The 24526-nt window shown below is 34.8% G+C and overlaps 1 protein-coding gene across 4 annotated transcripts in view; it reads right to left on the bottom strand.

Annotated features, from left to right (window-relative positions):
- LOC141449258 (ras-related and estrogen-regulated growth inhibitor) overlaps window positions 1–24526 on the bottom strand; it is a 49735-nt gene that overhangs the window by 10098 nt on the left and 15111 nt on the right. For 3 of the 4 annotated variants that reach the window (XM_074118491.1, XM_074118490.1, XM_074118492.1), the window contains one exon: window positions 4829–4940. In XM_074118491.1, coding sequence (XP_073974592.1) covers window positions 4829–4925 — 97 coding nt within the window. In that variant the 5' untranslated portion in view covers window positions 4926–4940. Of the gene's footprint in view, window positions 1–835; window positions 2349–4828; window positions 4941–24526 lie in introns of those variants that run through there. The other variant, XM_074118493.1, reaches the window with a different exon arrangement.

Below are 24526 nucleotides of genomic sequence, written 5' to 3'. Positions count from 1 at the left end.
AGTTAACTGTTTTTCAACGTTACGCTTTTTCGGGCAGTTTTTGACGATTTACCCTTTTACCATGCCCTACCGCACAGTTTTAAAACATTTAAATGTTATTGAATATCATAAAATAATAAATTGTTAATACAAATGATCTTCAGAGTTTGTTTACACTATCATCCTTGCGGCTCTTGGTAAGATTTATAAAAATTATTTAAGGAGAAATGGCTCTCTACTTGAAATAGGTAGCCGACCCCTGGACTAGGCCATTGTTTAGCGTACACTGGATTCCAAGATGGAAATCCCGGCTACGAAGGACCCAGGTGTTGGCCCTTTGATTTTAGATTCCTTGGAGCTTCTTTCTTACAGCTAACTGTCTGAAGGCCGGCAGTGCCCTGAAAAAAGCTCAGGGCGCCAATGACTTCTCATGCTAACGCGCTATTAAAAAAAAAATCAAAATCAAAAGTCAAAAAACCAAAATAAAATAAACAAATCTTTAAAAATACTGGTGAGAACTCTCAAAATGACTTTTCTTTACAATTTATGAAATTTTCTTTAAATTTACAATTTTTCCTTTAAAAAAAAAATCCACAAAACCTAGAATCACAAAATCTACTTCGTAGTAAAAGTACATTTTCACCATAATTATTTACTTACATATCAGTGTTTAATTAGGAAATTTCTATTAGTGTTATGTGCAGGTGATGTGGTCGCAGAAAGAACCTTGAATTGATGGAATTATTTTGGGAGCCAGACATAGTCGCCCAAATAAAGAAGGGGAGATTGAGATGGTTGGGACACGTGGAGAGGATGCCTGCGGGAAGGGTGCCCTGAAAACTTATTAAAAACAAACCCAGGAAACAGAAGAATTCGAGGGCCCCCTCGACTAAGATGGCTGGATGTTGTGGAAGAAGACTTTCGTCGGGTTGGAGTAAGAAGATGGCGCCTTAAGGCCGTAGACCGGGATGAATGGGGAAAACTTGATGAGGAGGTCCAGGACTGTCGAACCAGATATTAGTGAGTGAGTGTGTGATGTGGTCGCTCTTTACACTCAAATAATGCTATAAATTAGGATTGATTTCATCTTCTTATCTGAAAAAAACCTTAATAAGTACTTATTCCTAGGAAAATGGTTCATAAAATTATAGATCTATGGGTCTGCGACGATCGTACAAAGTTTAAAAAAAATCTTGGGGGCGGAACAAGCCGATTTTGTCTAAAAGCCTATTGGCGAGGTCATAAAGTAGCATCGAATAAAAATATAAATTTTCAACTTTCTGATACTTTTTTTGTTTTGCTGATCACATTCAAAAGCAGACGGACGAACAATTCAATTTATAAAAACAATATCTTTCATTCTCAAGGGACCTCCAAAAGGGGAACACTCAAATTAGAAAATCTGCTCGATCACTGTACATTCCCTAGCCATGATTAGGAACAACAAACAGAGAGTAAAAATAATAACATTTAAAAAATATCACTCAGTAAGAATGTTGGAAAAACATTCTACCTTTCCAGATAGCGAAGGAACGGAGCTAGTACTCCTTTCATTGGCCTGGAATCAGTCCTGGAGATCACTAAGGGCGCAGTTCGTGAGGCTCTCAGAGATTAGATCTGGAGAGAACATGAAAATAACTGGGTGATGCTTCTTGGGGTCAAACACGGCAAGAGTGATATGCCAAAGAGACTCTGAGCTTGGGCAGAAATCAGATCACTCTGATTACAGGCCTATTCACAGGGCACGGCAGGTTCAGGAAGCACCTGCACAAGATGTGGGCTTATTAGCTCGGAACCGTTGTGTAGATTGTGCCAGGAAGAGGAGGAAATAGCCTCTCATTTGTTATTCGATTGCGTTGCAATCGAGCGGCTGCGCTACGATATCTTTGGAACTTTGAGGTCAAGGGAAATTGTGGTGCAGAAGGAAGTGGTAGGGAAAGTCCTCAACCTTTTTAGAAAGGGGAGTTTTCATCTACTAGACTTAGAGGGGAAGGCACAATAAGCCTCTTGTGGCTGCGGTGCCGATGGTGCATGGGTCCCGTCCCGCTTTTAAAATCTCAATCTTCCATTAGCGATAATGAAACGTTACCAGCATAATTTTAGACAGTTTTAATACATAAATCTACTTATAAATACACAATGCAGTAAATTGCTTTTTTCCCACCTTTCAACCATCATATAAAATCCAAGTAACATCTTAATTGGCTTCTTGCTTGTTTCATTCCACTCATGAAGGTTCTTAAAATAAATTCTGTTAAGAATGTTTTATAACAATATAAAACTAAAATGAAAATAATTAATAAGTCAAAAATAGCAACAAGTTTAACAGATAGAGAAGTAAATAAACAAAGAAAGTTAAGTTTTAATTTTCTCTCATGCACACGAGAAAGTTACTGCCCTCAGCTCTTCTTTATTTCTTCTTGTTTTATCTATTCTTTTTGTAATTGTTCAGTTTATTTGTTATGAAACGATAATTCTGGCAGATAGTTTAATAAATCCTTCCATTGTACCTAACAGCTACAGCTAAAAATAGTAGCTTGTCTTGATTGAGGTTAGTAGAACAGACAACCAAATAAATTCTCTTGTGACAATAAATGTGATTTACTGAAATGAATATATTTTTAATCTGGATACTAGTTAGGCCAATGAATCATTATATTATTAGTTATATATCTTGGTGCTGTTTTGAGTGATATAGAAATTTTGTAACTTTTAATTCTTCTGATATTAAGTTTTTTTAATGTTTAAATGATATTCAGCACTATTTAACAACGCTTTAGATTCTACTGCAGCTGTTCGACATTTAACAACGGTTCATGCACAGTATTATTATGATATTAATGCATAAAATTTGGTGTTTGGTCGTAGAATTGCTTGCTTTATGACATCTTTGAACTTACTAAAATATTGTGGGACTAATTTTTTCATTAAATTTGTTAAACTCTTTATTTAGTGTTGATAATTCGATTTCATGATATTTCAACTAATACATAGTAAACGAAAAATTATGAGTTTTGGCAGCTGTTAGTGTAATTTTGTTTGAAATTCATGATAATATTTAGCATAACTAGTTATGATGAGTAAAACTCTTAGACAGGAACGTTTTAATCTTAACTGTTACTTATAAAATCATTATTCTTGCACCTTCGATGAAATATTATAACTTCCTATTGCGTAAAATATCATTACAGAGTTTAATTTTTAATAATTTCCGCTTCAAATTTAAATAATTTTCTTTTAGCATTTCTTTTAGTCTAGATTCTTTTTTAAATAACCTATTCATACTCTGCAGTAATTTTGAGATAATTTAGCAATTAATTTGAAAGTAATTACCTAAGTATTACTGGATTGCAGCTAGGAACTTGTACTGCCACACTCTTAAAAGTGAGGGCAACTAAACTGAATAGTTACTGGATTTATCCCTTCTAGTGTCTGCCTAATAATGCTGAATTATTGGTCTTTAAGCTCTTGATTGATACCGAAAAAATGATTGCCCAATTATAAATATAGAATTGCATTATTGATGAAATAAATCTCACACATTAGATTCTTTTTTCTGCAACCATCAACTGCATTCTGTTGCGTGAAGGCTACTCAAAATGTATCGCTACAGTGGACGAGTCACTTCTTTCCCACCAAAAATCTCAGTACTTTAGCATCTGCAAAGGTAGTTGATGCGTGCAACTACATGGGCCAAGCACAACTTCAAGCAAATCTAGCTCGACATTATACATACTGTTCCTCATTCAAACACACATCGTGTTTGTGCGTGATCAGCAGTCAATAAAACAGATCAAGGAGTTCCAACGTGATGCAAATAATTGAAACTTAGGCATTCAGTCGTGATAGCATTTCGAATTTGGTAAACTTTGGAAATAATGCAGGATAAAAAATAGTTTTTAAAAAAAAATTAAATTTATTTCGGCAAGTTCAAAATGTCTCCAAAACAAAAAAAAGTCTTCAAATGTTCAAACATGGGATTTCTTTCGAGCAAAATGTTGCATTTACTCAAGTGTCGATCGGTGTACATAAAAGAAAATGCAATTTTACTAAAACTAATTGATTTTAATTGAGACTTTCTTCCAGAAAAACTGAAATGGGAGATTCTTTCTCAGGGAAATTCAATCAAAGGTATTTCTCTAATGTGCCGAGTCAGAATAATGGATAATCCTATCATCTGCAGATTATTGCGGAGCCTTAAACCTATCCATGGATGTAACTCGGTTAATCATGCCGTTTTATGTTTTCCCATAATGGATCGTACGATATTAAATACATAATACTAAGCAGTATACTTAGTACATTACACAAAATACTTGTACACTCTAGTACTAACAATAGACTTCCGATTAGTTGATTTTAAGAAGCTTCGGTAGAATGTATGGATGAGATATAAGACTAATTTTTCTTCATTACTTCTGGGTGAGATAAAGCAGAGTGCTCTGGCGGGCAATATCACTCTTGTGAAATCCTCACCACATAAATATTTGTTGTAACTAAGAAACCAACAAACTTTACAAAATTTGTCATTCAGTTGTACCAACTGCAGTTAGAGAACGTTGAGTGAGTGTTACAAGCCAGGTTTTAAATTTTTGAAAAGCACAATTCGTGTTGATGTAGTGGTCATGAACGTGGATTTGTAAGTGGGAGATCCCCAGTTCGAATCCCGCGAAGTCATACTTAATAACATCATAATACGTTTTAAAATAAAATGTAGTCATACGCCGGATTCGAACTGGGGATCTCCGCACTTACAAAGCCTTACATATATGTATATATTTGGGAACCAAAGAAAAGATATTTAAAAATAGAACGTTGATTTAAAGCGAGAGAAAATAAATTCACTAACCACTTTTACCAACTCCAGGTGCGCCGATGACAGCAACTTTCACCTCCGAGAGGGAGGATTTCTTCCTCCTGATTCCCCGGATGGCATTGGATGTCATCGCCCCCGTACCTTCCTAAAAAGTATTAAAATAAATGAATAATTAGAATCATTTGGCTGGTAGAAACGCTCAGCTTAAACTACTTTCCTTTGAAGGCAAAATAATTTTCATTTACAAAATAGAAATCTACTAATAGCTTCAATTCATACTTGATTGAAAACCTATTCAATAACCATTTACAAGAAGAAAACGGAAGCTCCATTCTAAAAACATTTAGACCAATCTAGATTACGCAAAACATATGCTATATAGCTGAATAAATGTTTTTTATAACTAATGCATCCGTGGGCGTGTAGACATATAACACCTTTCAGAATGTATTACCATACCGTGTCAGCACTTACGTAGGACGGAAAGAATGGATATATTCAAGCATAAAATATCCTTTTCGATGACTTTGAATACGTATTACCAATTTATCACCAAGCCGTTTCTCCAACGACGTAAAACGTAAAAGTTTTGAGACATTTTGTTTTATTCAATTCGAAAACTGTAACACATTTTCATTCTATCATTCTTTTTTTTACCGATGAGCAATATATTGATGTCTTATACTTGTTTATATTATAAATATGACCCACATTTTTGCGAAGAAATTGCATTTATAAGGTTATTGCAGCAAGCAATAGAAAGATGAGGGGTAAGAAGGCGCTAATGACCATAGACGTCGATGCGCCGCAAAAAAATAATATAAAAATAAATAAATCGTTAAATGTTTAGCGCTATGGATGGCTAAGCAGAAGTCCCCGGGTTCGAGTCCAGCAGGTAGATGTTATCTTTTCAGACACCTCTACTGACTTCTTGGGAGCTGTAACGTACGATGTCTGCAACGAAAGAACTAAGTCCGAATTAAATTGGTTTAACACAAATTATTTGCGGATGGTTTGGGCAATAGCTAGAGAATACTCGATAAACCGAGACGGCTGTAGTTTCTGCAATGAGCGTTAACACCTCTGAACATATCTAAGTAAATAAACATGTAAATGTTCGTTTGTTCAAAATCTTAAATCACCTACAGTTCTTCACCGATTGCTTTGAAATTTTGGACACAACAGTGCATTCAAATATGGGCGTCTTTTTATATACCTATTATATAAAATTCACACCTGTATCAGGTAAAAACATGTTTTTTTTAAATACATCTGTTGGACGAAAAAGCAACACACGCTATACTAAATATTTTACAATTCCGTTTCAATGTTTCCGATTGCATTGTTAAACTGAATGTTCATAGATTGCAATGTGCAACAAATAGCCCTGAATTCACTGGCTACAACACTAACTGCTTTCTTCACGTTATCCCAAAATGACGCGCCTACAAATTACACATGGAATGCGAACAGAAAATCATTTGAACGACGCAAACGAGGAGGGCGAATCGACGGTCAACTTGGCATATTTAAACAAACTACGACAGACAGACTGTACATCGTGCATTCCAATCAAGGATGAATGCTTCTTTCTTCGCAAGCTGTGACCTAAATGTGCCCGGCCAACGTCTTCCTGCAATTGAGAACTATCAACGGCGGGTATACAAGCCACTTTCCGCAGTGCGTGTCGAGCTCTGAATTTACTTACGACCGACACTAGGATGTATGCATTAATGACGCGTATAACACGTTATATCCAAATCAAATTCGTGCATTGTTTGCAATCATATTGACCGCTTGCTCTCCTTCATCTCCAACAGAAAATTCGCTGAAGATATTTTCCGTAGAATATGTAAGAAAAATTTAAACATGAACATGGATTTCACAGAAGAAATCTACAACAAAGCATTGATAATGATTGAAGATTTGTGCTTAGCAATCGCGAAGTTTCTCAAATCAAGTGGGAATGCTATCACCGAATCGATCTGCTGCTGCTTCAGACTGAGCCACAGTATCGCGTGGCCGGGTGCAGCTACTTTTATTTTTACTTTTTTAATGATAATTGAATGTTTACAAAGTGATAAACAAATATGCAACCTGAATATTATGCAGACGGTTGATGAGATAAAATCAATAATATATTTAATGATCTTCGAAATGTAATTGCGCAATAGGATACTGCAATAAGATTTTTCTATTGAAGCACTATTTTAATTAAGATTGGCAACTAAACTGTTCCTGATAATGATTTACTTTCATCTTCAGATGCTATTTTAATCCCATGAATTAAAAACAAGTTCGGCTGGAATTTGACAATAAATAAGGAGAAACACATGTTTTCAATTCTAATTATATCTCTTTCGACTTGTGTTATTGGTTATTCTGAACAACAGAATGAACATGTTCCAACTAATCAGATGTTGAATTGTTTGACAGATTTGTTAGATGGTTTTTCTTTTACTTGGGAATATAGTTTTCTCAATTAGGTTATTAGTATTAATGTGATTTCAATATTTTTACAGATAGTTTCAGCCTAATAAGGTGTTCTGTCAACTAATCTAGAACCTACGTATATAGAGTAATGTTTACATTGCTAAACTTACCGGGAGAACTGAACAGACAACGGAAGAGCAGCTTTATGATCTTTTGCAGCGAAGAACGCAGAAATAGACTCAGGAAGAAACTTAACAGAACTTTTCGGGGAGAACAGATTGTCTTTGGCTAATTCATGTGTTTTAGATAAATTTTAATAGTTTCTACTAAGTTCAAAAAAAAAATGAAAAGTTCACCATTAACTGTTGGGACTATACGAGGGTCGTTTGAAAAGTCCGTGCAAAGTCAGAGAGATAGCACTACTGGCGCGTATCGAGGTTATGTTTAGTTAGTAGCATCTCTTGGAAGAACACACACCAAGTTTCAGCCAGATCGGTCTATTTCTTTGTGTTTGGCATTCGTTTGAATCGAGGAAGTCGAGTGATTTTCAAAAAATGGACGAAAAAGAATTTCGTGTGTTGATTAAACACTACTTTATGAAAGGCAAAACGCCTCAGGAGACTAAAGAGAAGCTTGATAAACATTATGGTGACTCTGCACCTTAGATTAGAACAGTTTATAAGTGGTTTTAAAATTTTCGGAGTGGCCATATGGGCACAAGTGACGCTGAACGTTCTGGACGCCCTGTTGAGGTTCCTCTCCAGAAATCATTGATAAAATCCATGATATGGTGATGGATGACAGAAGAGTGAAGGTGCGTGAGATTGCTAGTGCTGTGGGCATCTCGAATGAACGGGTACATAATATTTTGCATCAACATTTGGACATGACAAAGCAAGATGGGTGCCGCGATTGCTCACGCTTGACCAAAAACGAAATCGTGTGAAGTGTTGCAAGGACGGTTTGCAGCTGTTCCAGAAGAATCCGCAGGACTTTAAGCGCCGTTTCGTCACTGTGGATGAAACATGGATACATCACTACACTCCTGAGACCAAAGAACAATCTAAACAATGGGTTACCAAGGAGGAATCTGCGCCAAAAAAGGCGAAGACCGTTCCTTCGGCCGGAAAGATTATGGCGACTGTCTTTTGGGATTCGCAAGGAATAATCCTCATCGACTATCTGGAAAAGGGTAAAACTATTACAGGTGCATGTTATTCATCGTTATTGGACCGTTTGAAAACCGAGCTGCAAGAAAAACGCCCACGATTGGCCCACAAAAAAGTCCTTTTCCATCACGACAACGCACCAGCTCACACCTCAGCAGTTGTGGTCGCAAAATTAATGGAAATAGGGTTCCAACTCGTTTCACATCCCCCCTATTCTCCAGACTTGGCTCCCTCGGACTACTATTTGTTCCCCAATATGAAGAAATGGCTGACGGGAAAAAGATTTTATTCAAACGAGGAGGTGATTGCAGAAACGAATGACTATTTTTCAGACTTGGACAAATCCTATTATTCGGAAGGGATCAACAAACTAGAGCAGCGTTGGACGAAGTGTATAAGCCTAAAAGAAGACTATGTTGAAAAATAAAAAAGGTTTACCCCAAAAAATTAAGTAGTTTTTATTTTTGCACGGACTTTTCAAACGACCCTCGTAAATCCCGTTACTCTGTTGTTCTTACCTTATTCTTATTAGGCTATTATTATTAATTAAGCCACCCGCGCCTTAGCTATTGACTACATAAGAGCCTTTAGGCTTGAGTCATGCTAGAAATTAATTTCTAAATTAAAATTTTGTAACAATTAGACCATGGTAAATTTCAATCTGATACAATTACTTCCCAAATAATGATTTTGGGGAATATTGAGGTGCGGTCATAAATTCAAAAACAAATATTGCTTCTTCATACCAACGTTTCGGTAAATCTATTACCTTCTTCAGGGTATTGTAAAATTTGTGAAGTTTAACGTTAAGCTATATCATCATAACTGTTAACAGTTTATCAACAGTTATGATGATGTAGCTTAACTTTAAACTCCACAAATTTTCCAATACCCTGAAGAAGGTAATAGATTTACCGAAACATAGGTATGAAGAAAGACATTTTTTTGTAAATTTATTAACCGCACCTCAATATTCCCCCAAAATCATCATTTAACAACTGTCCTAATACTGACACGATTGCTGTTACTTCGACGACAGTAGATCTGGACAGGAATAGCCGACCGTCATTCGGCTTAAAAGAGGATCCAACGCCCACTTTGAACACTTGGTAACGACACTGACCGTACATTCCCGCGTACAGGTTAGCCAACATGAAAGAAGGAGGTTTTGCTATTCCTTGATCCGCTTCTGCTGCTATTTCACAATATTCAGCGAATGCGAGAAAAGGTATTTAACTTTTCTAGTACTTTATAAAAGACCAGCTATAATCAAGAAACTCCTGGTTTGACGGTCATTTAAATTATTTAACTTCAATTACTTTGATTTCTCTTTTAATAAATAATAACACGCCCCATCGGTTTGTTGTAAACTTCTTTATTTAAGCATAAATATGTTACTTTTCACCCCCGTTTATGAACGGTATAGTGCGGACTTGAAAGTGAGAGATCGATCCCCAGTTCGAGTTCTGAGTGTAGTTACTATTAATTTTTTAGAAAAATATTAACAGTCAAGTCTGTTCCATCACCTCATCCACGAAAACTAATTTGGTTGATGAACTTTAAGTCCTGCCTGAAAAAATAGACGATTACTTTACCTCTGCTTATTTTGTACTCGAAGTTAGCAATGAAGAAAAGTAAAGATTCTTTACGCTTGTTTCATCAACATGTAATAAATTTTTTTTGTCCGATAGTGGGTAGGTATCTGCCAGCTGTTAGAACCATTAGAGATACTATTTTAGAACTGAGAAGGGTACTTAACGAAGGCGTTAAAAGCTAGCAGTGTATTTTAACTTTGATATTTACAAATAAGTATGAATTATATATATATTTTTTTTTAATCATTTGGGAACGTATTGACAGCTTTTCTGCCGGATAATTTATATTATAATAAATCTCTTTACTACAAAGATTTGGTATGTAGTAACTAAAATTAGATTTGCTGTCATATTTATTTGTAGGAAAAAGTTGCCAATGATGGCTAATTTTGCTGTCAGCTGTAATTTATAGGATTATTTTTTTCTGTTTAAAGTGGTTTGCTTTACGACAACATTTGCAAAGAGAGACACAAATGTTAAAAATAAAACCAGAAGAAAGTAATATCTAGTGTAATAACCTCCTCTCGCTTCACACGATTTTAGAAGAAACATTTCCTTCAAACCTGTCTCAGTAATACAAATATTTAAATTTGGTTTAACAACGAGCGAAGTTAAAGTGACCCCAGGTCTACTGAAATAGCAACTCAGACAAACCGCTGAATAGTTCAAAAGAAATTTAGCTACAATTTTCTCACTTGTTTTAGATATCTACAATTTATTTGAGTCATGAACAGTTTTTTAATTTTAAAAAGAAATGAACAAAAATTAGGGAGAAAAATTCACTCTTAATTTATCTAATTACTTAATCTACTTCTAATTACTTCTAGAATTATGAATTATACAGGGTAATCCATTTAAAATGCACCAATCGCTAATAACTTTTTAGGAAAGCGGAATTTCGAAAAAACCCACAAAATAAACTATATGTTTTTATTGGTCTAGTTTTCAAATTTTCCTCCCTCGATGCTGTATCTTTATTTTTGGCGGAGTTTCGGCCAAAAAACTGATCGGAATTACAGAAGGACAACTGGTTTTAACAATGTTTATGAAAACTACATAAAACATTGCGGCAAAAGGCGTTGACCCTGTTTCGATATCCCTAATATTAGTCGAGATATTTAAGATCAAATTTACAATTTTATCTACTCTTAATCGGTTTTCAATATTAATTTTCCACTAAAAATACATGTTTTAGGAGGTCCTCTGACTGCAAAAAATGTTATTTGTGTGGCAAAGAACAAAAATAAGAATAATAATTGAAGTTTTTAAAAAATGTAGAATAATGTAATGGTTGTGGGTGAATCAGGATAAATTTGTTTTATCATCAAATAAAAATCAACCATCACATCATGTTAATGTACCCCATATGCAAGGTATGATTACGGTGAGAATATCTTGCAAGGGTGTTGGTCTAATGGTCAAGAGCGTGGCTTTGTAAGTGAGAGATCCCCAGTTCGAATCCCGTGTATGCAGTCATTCATAATACTTAATTCATCATAATACTTTTTCTAATAAAATGTAGTAGGCCGACCAAGCAGCTAAAGATGTTCTGCAGTCTTCAGCAGATGGTGAAAAACCCTTTTAACCTCCGTTTAAGCAAATGGTGAATTCTGGTAGAAATTCAAAAAATTGATTTCTGAGACTCTTCAAGTTGTTGAAGGATAAAAATTTCCTGCCACCTTAAGAAGTATTTACTGCCAATTTTGGATTGAACTAACCCAAACATTTTTATCTGTGGATCCTCTAGTTCCTGAAGGAATAAGGAGTATACTTAATAGTCCTCTGTATGGCACAGGAGAGGTTGTAGTTGATTAACATCTTTACACATTCCTTAAGATGGCATTATTTAGAAAATGATGCTGTCAGTACTGAATGGTGCTGCAGAATAATTTATGTTGCACTCCTCGCAACAAACTGCCTCAACTATCCTTGAATGAACTTAAAATGACTTGATAGCCAGTAGTGCAGACTGGATATTTGAGGAAATTACTCTTCCAGAATTGATTATCCCCCTGTTATAATTCCAGTAGCACAAAGGTCTTATAACTAGCTGTGTTTGAAACTAGCTTCGGCTAGTTAGCCTAGACTTACGGATATAACTTGGATTAGCTCACCTCTTCTGTTTTGGAGCCTTCCTAGAAACTAAACATTGCCATAAGTTTACTTATTACTTAATATTAATTACTTATTATTAATGACCATCACCTTTTAGTGTTTATTATTAAGCTTAAAGAGATTATACTGCTTTAACTATTTTGTATTTACAAAATATTTTCTAGCAAAACAATCTCATTTAGAAATTGGATGGTATTCTAAATTAAATTTAGTTTTAAAACAAACCCGAAAACCCACCCGAAAAAATTCTTGATGTGCCTCTGCTGGGCTGTATCAAATGTTATAGATAACCTCTTATCATGCTAAACTCACGCTGAACCTCATAAACTGATTTTGATGACTTAATCTAGAGTGGTGCAGCGTATGAGACGGTAGGTATGTTAGCTCCTCGGTGATATTCAAAGCTGGATTAGTTTTTACCATAAAACAAACTGACTTCAGGAACCTACTCAAAGGTGATTATCTTTTCAATCAAATAGCTTAAAGCCAGCAAGAACTCAGTTTTATTTTTATTTGAAGCAATCGATGCAAATTTCTTGGCAGCTTGCTGTACCAATTTAATCTTCACGAAGAAGTTGTGTTTATTCTTCTTGCAACAGCAAGATAAAGACAAAGAAATATTTTAGAAAAAGAGAAGCAAAAAAGGAAACTTTGTATTTGATTTTCTTCTTTTATATTTCAAAAATTAAGTGAGGATCATAGTCAACACATATCTAGAAATTTAAGTTAGACTAAGAAATGAAAATAGCAAAAGAATTCGTCCGAAAATCTACGAAAAATTTACTCATACTGTGCGAATACAATTCTTGCGAGGTTTAGGTACGATCAATTAAATAATTTTATGACTATATGCAATCATTATTTATAACTTTGATCTGCACCTTGAATAAAAGATATTACGTTATTTTCATTTATATTCATACGCCTTAAGTGTGTTTTTAACTTTTTATGTTCAAGTTCACAGTGTGCAGCGTGTCAATTGAACGAGAGTACAAAAATAATACTCAAGAGTGTTAAATATAAGATTTATTTTTCTTAACGAGCAATAGTTGAAGTAAATTTAGAAAGAGGGCAATGAGAAAGAGTAGACAAGTTGCAAAAATAGAGTGGAAACAGACGGGTTGCAAAAAGTAAATAGATGAGTATTAGAAAAAAAATGTGTGTTATCCATTACGTTAAAGCAGTTTCTAAATATGTATGAAACTGAAATCTCTTAATGATTTTTGAAAAGTTTATTAAAATTTTCAATCATTTTTTCCGCTTTGATGAACAGTTTTTCGCTAGTTACTAATTTCTTCGTTGTTCAATAATGTCGAATCACTTTTCTTTCGTGGTCGAAGTTATATTGTGGCCCTACCACAGTGTTATTGTAATTATGCGGTTCATGCATTTAAAAAGAGCAATATTCTCCTACCGTGAAATTCCCAGTCATTGCCACGGCCTTCTGATGTTATATTTCTTTGTCAAAGGTGGAGCAATAACCGTTCAAAATTATTATCATTAATTTACAATTCGAAAAGATTCATTTCAACTCAAAGATACGGAAATAGCAGCCTTCATCTGGGACATTCATTCCTTGTGTTTTTAGTTGACTATTCCTTGTCTCTGACTTTTTAACCGGTGCTGGTAGAGGATTTATATACTCTGGAAGCACTGAGGGTATGCTCCATCAAGAAGTGATTAACCCCAATTGGTACATCTACTTTGGTGAGGAAACTAAATTTGCTAGGCTAGAAAGCCTACGCTACCACGAACCATGGCATACCATCTAGCGTGCATCCGGTTCCTTTCAATTTAGGGGAGTCCTCTTCAAAATATCTAGGAAGGAATTAGAGCGGAAGTGGTGCTAGAAGCGAGTATTATTTCTGACTGCCGCTTCCACATTCTATCTCGAACTTTCCCAGAGATGCTCTTTAAAAGGTGGTTTCTCTCCTGGAGGTGATGTAGGATACGAGGTCTAGTTAATAATTCAATAAGAATAGAAAGCCTAATACTGTATGGATCCGAGGCGTGGACATTGATAACTAAAGAGCGCAATATCCTTAATTCGACAGAAATGGGATTCTGGAGGAGATGTTTAAGGAAAACAATCTTCGATAGAGTCCCAAATATGGTTATAAGGGAAGCCATCGGTATACGAGATAAAACCATCCTGGATAGGGTGAACGAAAGAAGGCTGTTGTGGTTTGGACATGTTCTTCGCATGAGCGATAAGCGCTTCCCAAGAAAAGGCTCTCTGCTGGCAACCTGCTGGCAGACAAAGAAGAGGAAGGCCTATGAATAGTTGGCTCGCGCAGGTAAAGGAACTTATTACAGGCTACATTTGTACGTTTATCGGATTCCATAGCATAAGTGATATAAAAATTCGACCGACAGGGCAAACGAAAGATGTTTTCTGTGGGATGAACTGATTAACACTGATGACTAGCTTGAGATTAGACTGCTCTCTGAGAAGATTAAAATAATGCCCGTAAATATCCATAAAAATATTACATAAAACCGTGAAGTTGAAAATCAACCATTTACGACACGTAAATCCCATGGTCTTTTGTAAGACAGTGGTATATCCCAAGAAATTCAGTACTAATTGCACCATATTTTGGGTTTTTACATATAAACATACATACACATACATATAATGACCCTTCAAGAAAATTAGGTGTAAAAGAGTTGTTGCCACGCCTACAATTATGTTACATCGGAAGACAAAATATTTTCCTGTCGCCACCGAAAATTAACTTTTGTTTCGGCGCTGATCCAGGTGTTCTTATGATGACTCAACATGATTCCGGTTAATCCGAATCCCGGTTAACCGAGGGCCGGTTAATCGAGGTTGTACTGTATTTCCGAAGCTCGGGTGCAACACCTCTACCTCAATAAAACGGAATAAAATTCCACGACAATAAAAAATAACTACAATAGTGCGTTAACTGCAATATTATATCTAAATATTTGACAATGCATTTTCTATAAATAAACTGAAAACTGTGATTTGTACCAGAGATGGAATAAAATACAGAATGTAGTGCGCCATGGGCGGAAAATGTTTGCGAGACTCTGCTTTTAGGTAAAACCAAATTTAAAAATCTGGTTAAACAAACCTAATCTGGTTCAAAGTTAGAAAGGAAAGAACATAAGCTTAAACAATAAAGTCAACGTCACTGCTATAAAGCACAGCCTCCGTATTCTACCATGTTAAATTTATATAAAGGGAGTTCTGTTTATTCGTAAATAAGAAAGAAAAAGTTTGCTCATTTTTCTCATATTTAGAACCCCTCGATACCTGCGGGGAATCAACCAACACCCACTTGATATTTATTTGACGGCAACTAAACTTTTTGAATAAAATAAAATAAAATTTACAATTATTAAAGTTTACAAGTCGTGTAAATGATATTTATCATCGCTAGAGAATTTAAGAAATCTTGAAGTAATAATCGAAGCTTCTTTCTACTAGGCAAACAAACTGCCACCAAAATAATGTAACAGAAAGAGAGATTGCCAAAACGTTTGGTTTAATATATTTGAAAAGATGACAAACAAGCGACAGGTGCGGCAGGTAGGGGATGGTTTTATTTGGCCAACCTTGTTACAGATACCTAAGAAATGAAAAGTTCTATAACCCTTACCTAAATATATTTATTACGTGTTACAATAAATAGATATTACATGCGAGTGATAAATATTTCTAAATAAGCGATGTGAAGAATACAAGCAAAATGTAAATATGAGCTTCTCTATTCACGCCCAGCTAAGGGATTTATTACGGAATTAGTTTGAAAATCTAAACACAATTATTGATATTAATTAAGGAAACTTTATAAACATATCGTATACCATATTGTTATAGGGAAACGTCTCGCTACTCGACTTTAAGTGCTGTTCGACGATTATTACTATTGATTATAGACGATGATTATACATTGTTACTAGACAAAGCAACAACTAGCGTCAAGTTTAGCAGCACTACACTAAACCGAAAGAAGTTTTGAGCCAGAACTTACTAATTCCTACAGAATTCCTACAATTGAACAAATATTTCTACAATTCTGATTGCATTTTTTTTTCCAATATTTTCGTCCGCAAAATGATAAGGAGTCAAAGGATATACCGGTGACATTCGACCTCTTTTTAAAACGTAAAACCTATCGTGGAATCATTCCTCTCTCTCGTTCACAGTAAATCTAAACTTCTCCCCATGAGACTTTCGAAGCAAAAAGGTGCTTTTTGTTTACCTTTCTCCACCAGGAAGCAGAACTTGGTCATTACTGTAACGTCGTAATAACAAAAGTACATATTGAACTTGTAACCCAGCGCTTACCAAAGTCAGCTACCAGCTTACCCAGCGAACCATTGTCGCATTTGAGGGGTCTCAAGCGAACTGAACTTATATTTGAAAAATAAGTTCTCCTGTAATAATAGACTGCATTTATTATTTATGAAATTAACTCTAAGATGGCTTAACTCTCCAATAGGGTGTAAGAACAATTACCTTCCATCTGTTTTCTGCATTCTAAACTTAATTTTCCAATCTAAAAGTGGACAATTTAAGATGAAATTGTATTAAATTCTCTGGGGATTAGCCAGTCGTCTTTTACTACGAATTAGGAATTTGTTGTGGCAACCTCTAGTTGGACTCCTTTAGTCCTCTCTGATTGATTAAGCTTAATATCCTAAGAGGTAAAGCTTGAAGTCAGGTTTTCTAATCCAAAGTTCTGAACTCTCAGCATAGGTAAGGAAGTGCTGCTCAATTGGTTCTTCCCAATGATTCTTCTTTTCTACAATCTTACACAGGCTATCTGCATGTGTTTACTCAGTCTTTAGGAGCCCGCAAGGATGTCTACGGATGTATGAATTACAGTCTTATTGTCTTAAGAAGACTCAAGGTTAATAATCAAAATTTTCGCATGCCTCAGCGTGGGTTTCTATATTTGTGCCTCCACACTTTTGTTGGCTGCCGAACTGTGACGTTTTTGTTTGTCCTAAATGACTCTAATCCTTTGTGCCGCTTTTGCTCTGGCAAGTCCAAGCAACCTGGCTCAGGTCACTCAGCAGAATATCCATCCAGATAGTCTTACAGTTCCTTGAATTAACTTGATGGCCAAAACTGCCACTTGGATGTCTAGTTATATTCATGAATTGATTTCCATGTTTTACCAATTTCAGCAATCTAAATGTACGTATTACAACTAGTTTCTTGCCTGAAAGTCTGTGGCCAGTTTTCCTGGGCTTACCCAGGATATTATCTTTCGATAAGCGTTGTACTCTCAGTATCTCTCCTTCTTATGTGCTAGATCTCAAGATCCTAACAGTCATACGTTCATTGTAATTAATTATTAATGGCCATCAATAATAATTTTATTTTATAGCTTAAAGAGATCATGTTACCAGCAGCATTTTTGTAAACATATCCTAAGAAACAACGTCATCAGGAAAGTGGATGTGCTACATAATAAATGAAAGAAAACGCTTTCACTTCCGAAAACCACCATTTCCTCCCTGAACAAAGTTTTAGGTGCCTAGAATTTTTCACAACTATGACTCTTTTCCACCTGATGAAAACAGTAAATCTCTTTAGTTTTGGGAACCTCCTTATAAATAAGAATATCAGAATGTGCACGACCCAAGTTATCCATACGTCAAATTTGAAGCAATAAAAAGCATAAACAAAAAAGATAAAATAGATTCTGCGTATGCATAATTTTAAAAATATTTCATTTGAGGGGTACATTGATTATGTTTGCTGCTAATGAGCAAAATCTAGGGAATTTAATCCCGAAAGATTTATTTTAAAAGAATCCAACGAATCTTAAATATTCCTTTTAAAAAAAATAGCGACGTTCTCTTCTTTAATTCAGCTAACATTTTAGTCAGCTTACAGAAATGAGCTAAGATACAAGTGAACGAAAAAGTTGTTTATCTCAGTGATTTCTCCTAAAGTCAAACTTTTCTTAAATACAATTAAAGAATAAACTATTTTCTGTTAACAACTGGCACAGATCTGTTACAAATATAAAAGAGCAAGTAAGGGTTTTTTAAAAACAGCAAGTGCATATTTAGAAATAGAACTAGAAATAACGTGCAATGTTTCAACTTGTATTTACGAAATCAGCCAGATGTAAACAACCCTTGCTATTCACTGTATTACATAGTTGACAGTAAATGAGAAATTTTAAAATCTAGATATTTATTGGACAAGATTTATTGGTTGTAAAAGGAAAACATTTTTCCATATTGTGCTCCGAGGAATCAATAATCTATTTTAATCTCTATTTGCCAATGCAGATGCAAAAGCGATTGAGACTTCATTGGAAGTGATGCAACTGTAATTGGGCCGGCAAAACAATCGCCGATATAGGGAGGTAATTTGACCACATCATTGTAAAAGTAACTATTTATGTTCTATTTAATTTAAGACTAAATGTGTACGGAGAGATTAGTTTTTAATTTTCCAGCTGTAGGTTTGCATATATTGATTTTTTTTTTTTTTTTATTTACAACGTGTCTATTTAGAGCCCTGTTGATCTCTTTAAATTGCCAAATTGTAAAACTGAGGAATGACAGTTTGATTTACTGTGAAGAATGAGTTTGAACAGAGTTCCTTCACTGGAAGGCATTTCCCCACTTGTTTTCAAGGGATACATAATTCACACACCGACAGCAAAATCACTGATAATACTTTTTGATAGATGCGAATAAAAATAAAGATAAAACAAACTCATGTGACGTAAAACAAAAAATGAAAGTTGCTGAAACCGTGAAGTTATATAAATAAGAAAACAGAGATGGTAAATTGATACCCTGAAGGAATAAAAGGATAAGAAGACCAAAAGGAAAGTTGGAGAATGATATTACGAATTGAAGACTGTACACCAGAAAGTCAGAGAAGAATTACTTGGATGGTAACTCGGGATATGGAGTCGCTGGTAAAATTAATATTAAATGTTATTCTCTTTTCCTAGCTCGTGTTATTTATTTATAATTTTTATTGGTTGGAAGAAAAGTTTTGGGTTTTAAACATGAGTTCTTTTCGAAACGTTTTCCTGAACGAAACAATTAATACCAGGCTGTTGTTAGACTACCTTTCAGGGTATTTTCCATTATTTTTTAATCAACTTTTATTGTTTCCTCACATTTTCAGAATCATCTCATGTCAAGGAAGAAGTAATTTTGTATAAAAATAGACATATTCTGAGATTTGTTTTTCACTGCATTTTACGTAAAATTCACTTCAAGCAACAAGAATGAAAGAACAGGGAACTCTGTGCAATAAGGATGCTACATTTGTTAAATGCTACCAAAAACTACGCGAAATACCAATTTCGCAACCATGTTTTGACAGTTTTAAAAGAAACTAATTGATTTCGTGCACCGACATCAACAACATCGGCTCAAAGCTGTAGTTTAAGTTATTCTGCTAATGAAAAAAATTGATCAAGTATGAAACCAAATTGAGATGACTGCACTGAAACAAAATAGTAAGTAAGTAAAAAGTAAAGTAATTGCCTACTTTTTCAGCCGGGCTTTACGTCGAACTACCAATTAGGTGTCGTGGACGGAGGCGACTAGCAAACATACTTTACTGTAAATTTCTATGATTAACCTTTAAATAAAATCCATGGCCTAAGACCGGGAATCGAACCCAGTACCTCAATACATGTTAGTTTTACAGGTCTCCCTCTAAGAAACAAAATAGTATAAAGCAGTAGAGATTGAATACGCTGACTAATAGTAGCTGAATAAAATGGAGGACACGGGATTGAAGTGAAGTCATTATGGGGTTGAAGAGACGAGATCAAGGAAGAAATTAGGAATGCAAATGAAAGAAATAACGGAAATACATTTTAAAAATACGGAAACAGAAAAACTCTCTTTACACAGATATATTTTATATTACTTTTAATAATACCTTTATTGATTTAAAAAAATAAGTTTTATGATAATAAATGGTGGGTTACTTGGCAGCACAGTTGTTCACAACGTATCGGATTTGGAGCTTTGTTCTTCATTCTATTTGCGCTTCATTTAATTCATTTTTTACAAAATCTCCTCATTCCTCAACTGCCACTTCCACAGTGTCATTACTAGGGAACGGATTCGTATGTATTTACATATTTTTTTCTAGGCAATTTACAGACGTTTTTCAACTAGAAGAATTCATACTGACACTTTTTAAGCCGTTTGAGTCTACTTTTATTTCACATATTTCCACATATTTGGATATTATCGCATATTTATACATATTTGATTAAAATAAATAAATATTTCTACATATTTAAACAAAATTGTACATATTTTTTCATATTTTTCATTTTGGGCATATTTTCATAATTGGGAGGTGGTTGACAGGTACTGTGAACCACAGACTGTAGAGCAGTGAATCACAGTGGGTACAATGGTTATTGTAATTTACACAGAATGCTGCTAAACAGTGACGGGCACTTGTTAGTTCTTTGAAGTTGTCTGACGTTGTCTGTTCTTTCAGCTCGTTCGTTGAAGTGTCCAATTCATTTCGTTCGGTCACTTAGTGTATTCTTTTTTGGGTGAAATGCCACGAACATCGGCCTCAAACAAACAACTGGTTGTTGCTAAATATCTTCGCGAGTTTCCAGCAGAACTTTTTCGAAGTGATGGAGACATTTTGTACTGCACAGCTTGTGACAAGCGCGTTTCTTGCTCTCAACGTTCCCAAGTCACCCAACATATTGCCACCGGATCGCACATAAAGAATAAAAACAGAAAGAAAGAGAGGACGTCCTATCAAGCCTTTCTTACATCTCCACCATCAAGTAAGTCTACTCTGAGTACAGATCTGTATCGGGCTTTGGTTAGAGCAGATATCCCTTTCCACAAACTTAAAAATCCTCATTTCAAAGGATTTTAGTCGTTACAAGTCCATCTTACGCCCAGATCGTCGTCACTTTACGTTCCAACATTTGAAATTTCATGTGGTTGCAAACAATTTCGAAGAGTGAAGTTTTCAAAATTGAAAATTTAACACATCTTTTTATAAATAGTAAAAATGTTCTTTGTTGTATAAATCATTATAACTTGTAAAAACAAATTTTTTTGTTCCTAATAAATTATTATAAATTGTAAAAATGTTCTTTTCTTGTATAAATAATTATAACTTGCCCCTCCAAAAAAAAATCCATTTTCATAAAAAAAAATGTCCATTTTTACTTAAATATTCCAGAAAATATTTAAAGAAAATCACTTATTTTCCACATAATTGACGAAAATAAATGCATATTTTAATTAAATATTTGGCATTTTTAAATACATAAAAATCCGTTCCTTAGTCATTACTTTTCCTCATTACATATACGAGCGTAGAGAGAAAACCCCATAAGAAGGTGGAAGAACGCTTAAAGTTTTAAGGCCAGGAAATTAACTAACTCTTGTGTCTGGGAACATGCTCATGAGGAAGTGACCTTCGAAAGTGTCCTTTTTAATTACTCACAGTCCAAATTCAAATAATAAATCTATCGTCTTTCTTTTTGTTTGTTTGTTCGACATAATTGACGTCATACTTCCAATTAAGTTGGCAACACACACTTTACAATTACAATTGTTCTAACAAATTGCCGTGTTAGTGAATTCATCCACTACCATACCACTCTTGAGTCTCTTGTTTTTAGAATGCAGAAAAACAATCATGGTATGATGGATGAACTTACTAATAATGTCCAGCATCGCGGAACCAATCTTGTATTCAGTGAATTAGTGATACGCGAGTAGTTTTTAGTTGGATAGAAAAAAACGTTCCATTGCTAAAAAAGAATATCTAAGAGCTAGCCATTCTAAGGAGAGACATATCAAAGTTAGTTTCTGCAGAGGGAGCTATGCATTCCGTACGGACATCAAATTTGAGCGATTCTGGACAGACTAAGAGTCCAGCTTACAACTAAGAAACAATGTAAATATTGTTATTTACTATTTGAATTTTAAATTATTTCTCATTTTCAATTTTAGGCTTAAATATGCTCCTTTACTTATTTTAACCCCTCTCTAAAGAAATGTAACGCGGAACTAACGCTCTAAAGTGTAGTAATTCAGTAATTAATTATTTAAATTAATAATTTTAATATTGTCAGAGACGTTACTCCCTCCTGAAAATTAATTATAGTGGTTTCTGAAGAGAGAAAGATCAAGAGAACCTTAACATCATTATCTATATATTTTTTAAAGCACATTATAAGTTCAGTACCCCGGAGGTACACAACACAATGTCCAATTTTAATTTTTTTACAAGAGAGCAAATGAAAGAGTTTTCTCGCGGTTTTTTCTTACTTGTAAGACCACGGGAGTTATTTTGCTTAAATCTTTGGTGGATAATAAGTCACATAGATGCACGTTAACAGATGGGCGTGTAATAAAAAACAATAATTTTGAATAATTAGAAAGATTAAAAAAATAAATTTTGAAAAAATGGACTTAGTGTTGTGTACCTCCGGGGTACTGAGTTGAAATCTCTCAAAGTAATATTTTATAAGAAACAAATATAGGGCCACAATTTAAAGAAGCGTTAACGCCGGATGTTGCCCAGACACAAGGTTTATTCAAATAGAAATGCTCCACTGTTGCCGCAGATGGTTACACTTATTTCACCTGACAGGTAGATTCTAAAAAAAGACTAGTCTTCAAACAGTACTAGTGACGAGTACATATGGCCGAATCATTACAAAAGTCGTCTTTCATCCAGACTTTGTGATGGATCAGAATATTTTCAAGCGGTAAAAGTTGTTTTTCTCCCATTCAACCAAGATGATCATCAACCAAAATTAGTAAAACAAAAAATAAAAAAAAGATTGTTTACAGAAAAAGAAGAAATTTTTTTGAAAGAAAAACAAATTCTAATGAAAACATCATAAATTTGCTCAAGATTTTACTAAATAGTAAACAAAATGTGAGTGAAACATAACGAAATTCCATACATATATTTATTTACCAATAATCGTCGTCCTAGGCCTAATTTAACCTCAAAAAATGATGCAACATAAACACTGCTATTTCTCTCTTTTTAGCTCGCATCGCTCTCCGGGAGCGGAATTAATTTATTTATTTGTTAAATACATTAAGTAGCGACGCCAAATTTATGCTAGGCAAGAGATTTCCTAGGCACAGTGCCAATATGTATTGTTTTAAAGCAGTTTATATAAATATTGATGTAGTTACATTCAATGTACAAAATTTGTTTACAACAAATATGGAAACTTTTTTTTATTTTTTAGTGATAGCTTTATATTCATAGCTTTGGAATTTTATCTCTGACATCAGTGGTATTTGCTGTATTTTTATCAAGGTAAATATGTATCTATACATACAAGCATAGAATATAAATATGGTTTACTGTTTTCTTTCAAAACCATCTTTTAATGCTTTTACTGTTCGTTCAACCTGTAAGGGTTCAGCTTTCATCAGAAAGAGCATTAATTTAGTCATTTGATTTTCAGGGTTAGTTTTGTATGTCGGCTTCATTACCTTATTTTAGTATTAGCATTATGTAAATCTGTAAGTAGAATTAAGTTGTTTTGAGATGTGTGAATTGGGAAAAGTTGAATAAACTTTTCTCAAGGAGGAAAATTAATAATTAAATTACTAAGTGGGTCAGCGAATTAAAGGTGTGAGTCAGCGGATTAAAGGTGTGGGAGCCGCTGAGTCGACACCGTATCGTATATAAAACTGGGCTACTTGGCTGGCCAGGGGCTCACTTTTTTTGCGGACGGGCCAGTTGTCCAGCGGAGGAGCCAGCCGCCTAGCGTAGGAGCCAATGGTCTTGCTGGGGAGCTCAGTTGTTTCGGCGGAAGGAAGACCCATGCTGTGAAGGGGTTCGTCGGCTGGCTGGTGGCTGGTAAGTTGTAGCCCAGTAGAATTGTAATTGCGGTAATTGGTGAGCCCCAGAGTGGTCGTCTCAGTGGTTGCGAGGACTGAATTGATTACTGTATGTGTATGAAGGAAATTTTATCTTATTGACGTATCGGAATAGGTTAGAGGCGATGTTAGATATATAATTGTATGGTGGGCTAGTTTATGTAATAAGAAAGGAATGAAGCATGGGGTAGAATTCAGTTAGGTTAATTGTAGATAATTTGTAGTGTTTTTTTTTTATTGAAATAAATTCTGTAATTCTCTGGAGTTGTAATTGAGTGACCACTTCCCGTTTCCTCAACATGAGCGCGTCAAGGGCGGCCATCCCCCTTACACAACCCATTGTTAAAGAACTTAAATTTACCTTTTGAGTAGTTGCGGTAGGTGAATCAACCAACTACACACTAAGGAGGCTTTGCTCGCTACATGGTTTAGTAGCCGCCAAAGTTGAACCACTCGACTGAAGTGGAATATTTATTATTTAATCTGACATAAACATTTAGGAGAATTCAGAGATTCCAGCGAATAATATTCTCCATTCACTTTCT

The sequence above is a fragment of the Rhodnius prolixus genome, unplaced genomic scaffold (assembly GCF_049639745.1).
Source record: "Rhodnius prolixus isolate KJV_2025 unplaced genomic scaffold, Rpr scaffold_2, whole genome shotgun sequence".
Taxonomy (NCBI): Eukaryota; Metazoa; Arthropoda; class Insecta; order Hemiptera; family Reduviidae; genus Rhodnius; species Rhodnius prolixus.
Note: the sequence above shows the minus strand (reverse complement) of the source record. Positions and strands in the feature narration are given on the sequence as shown.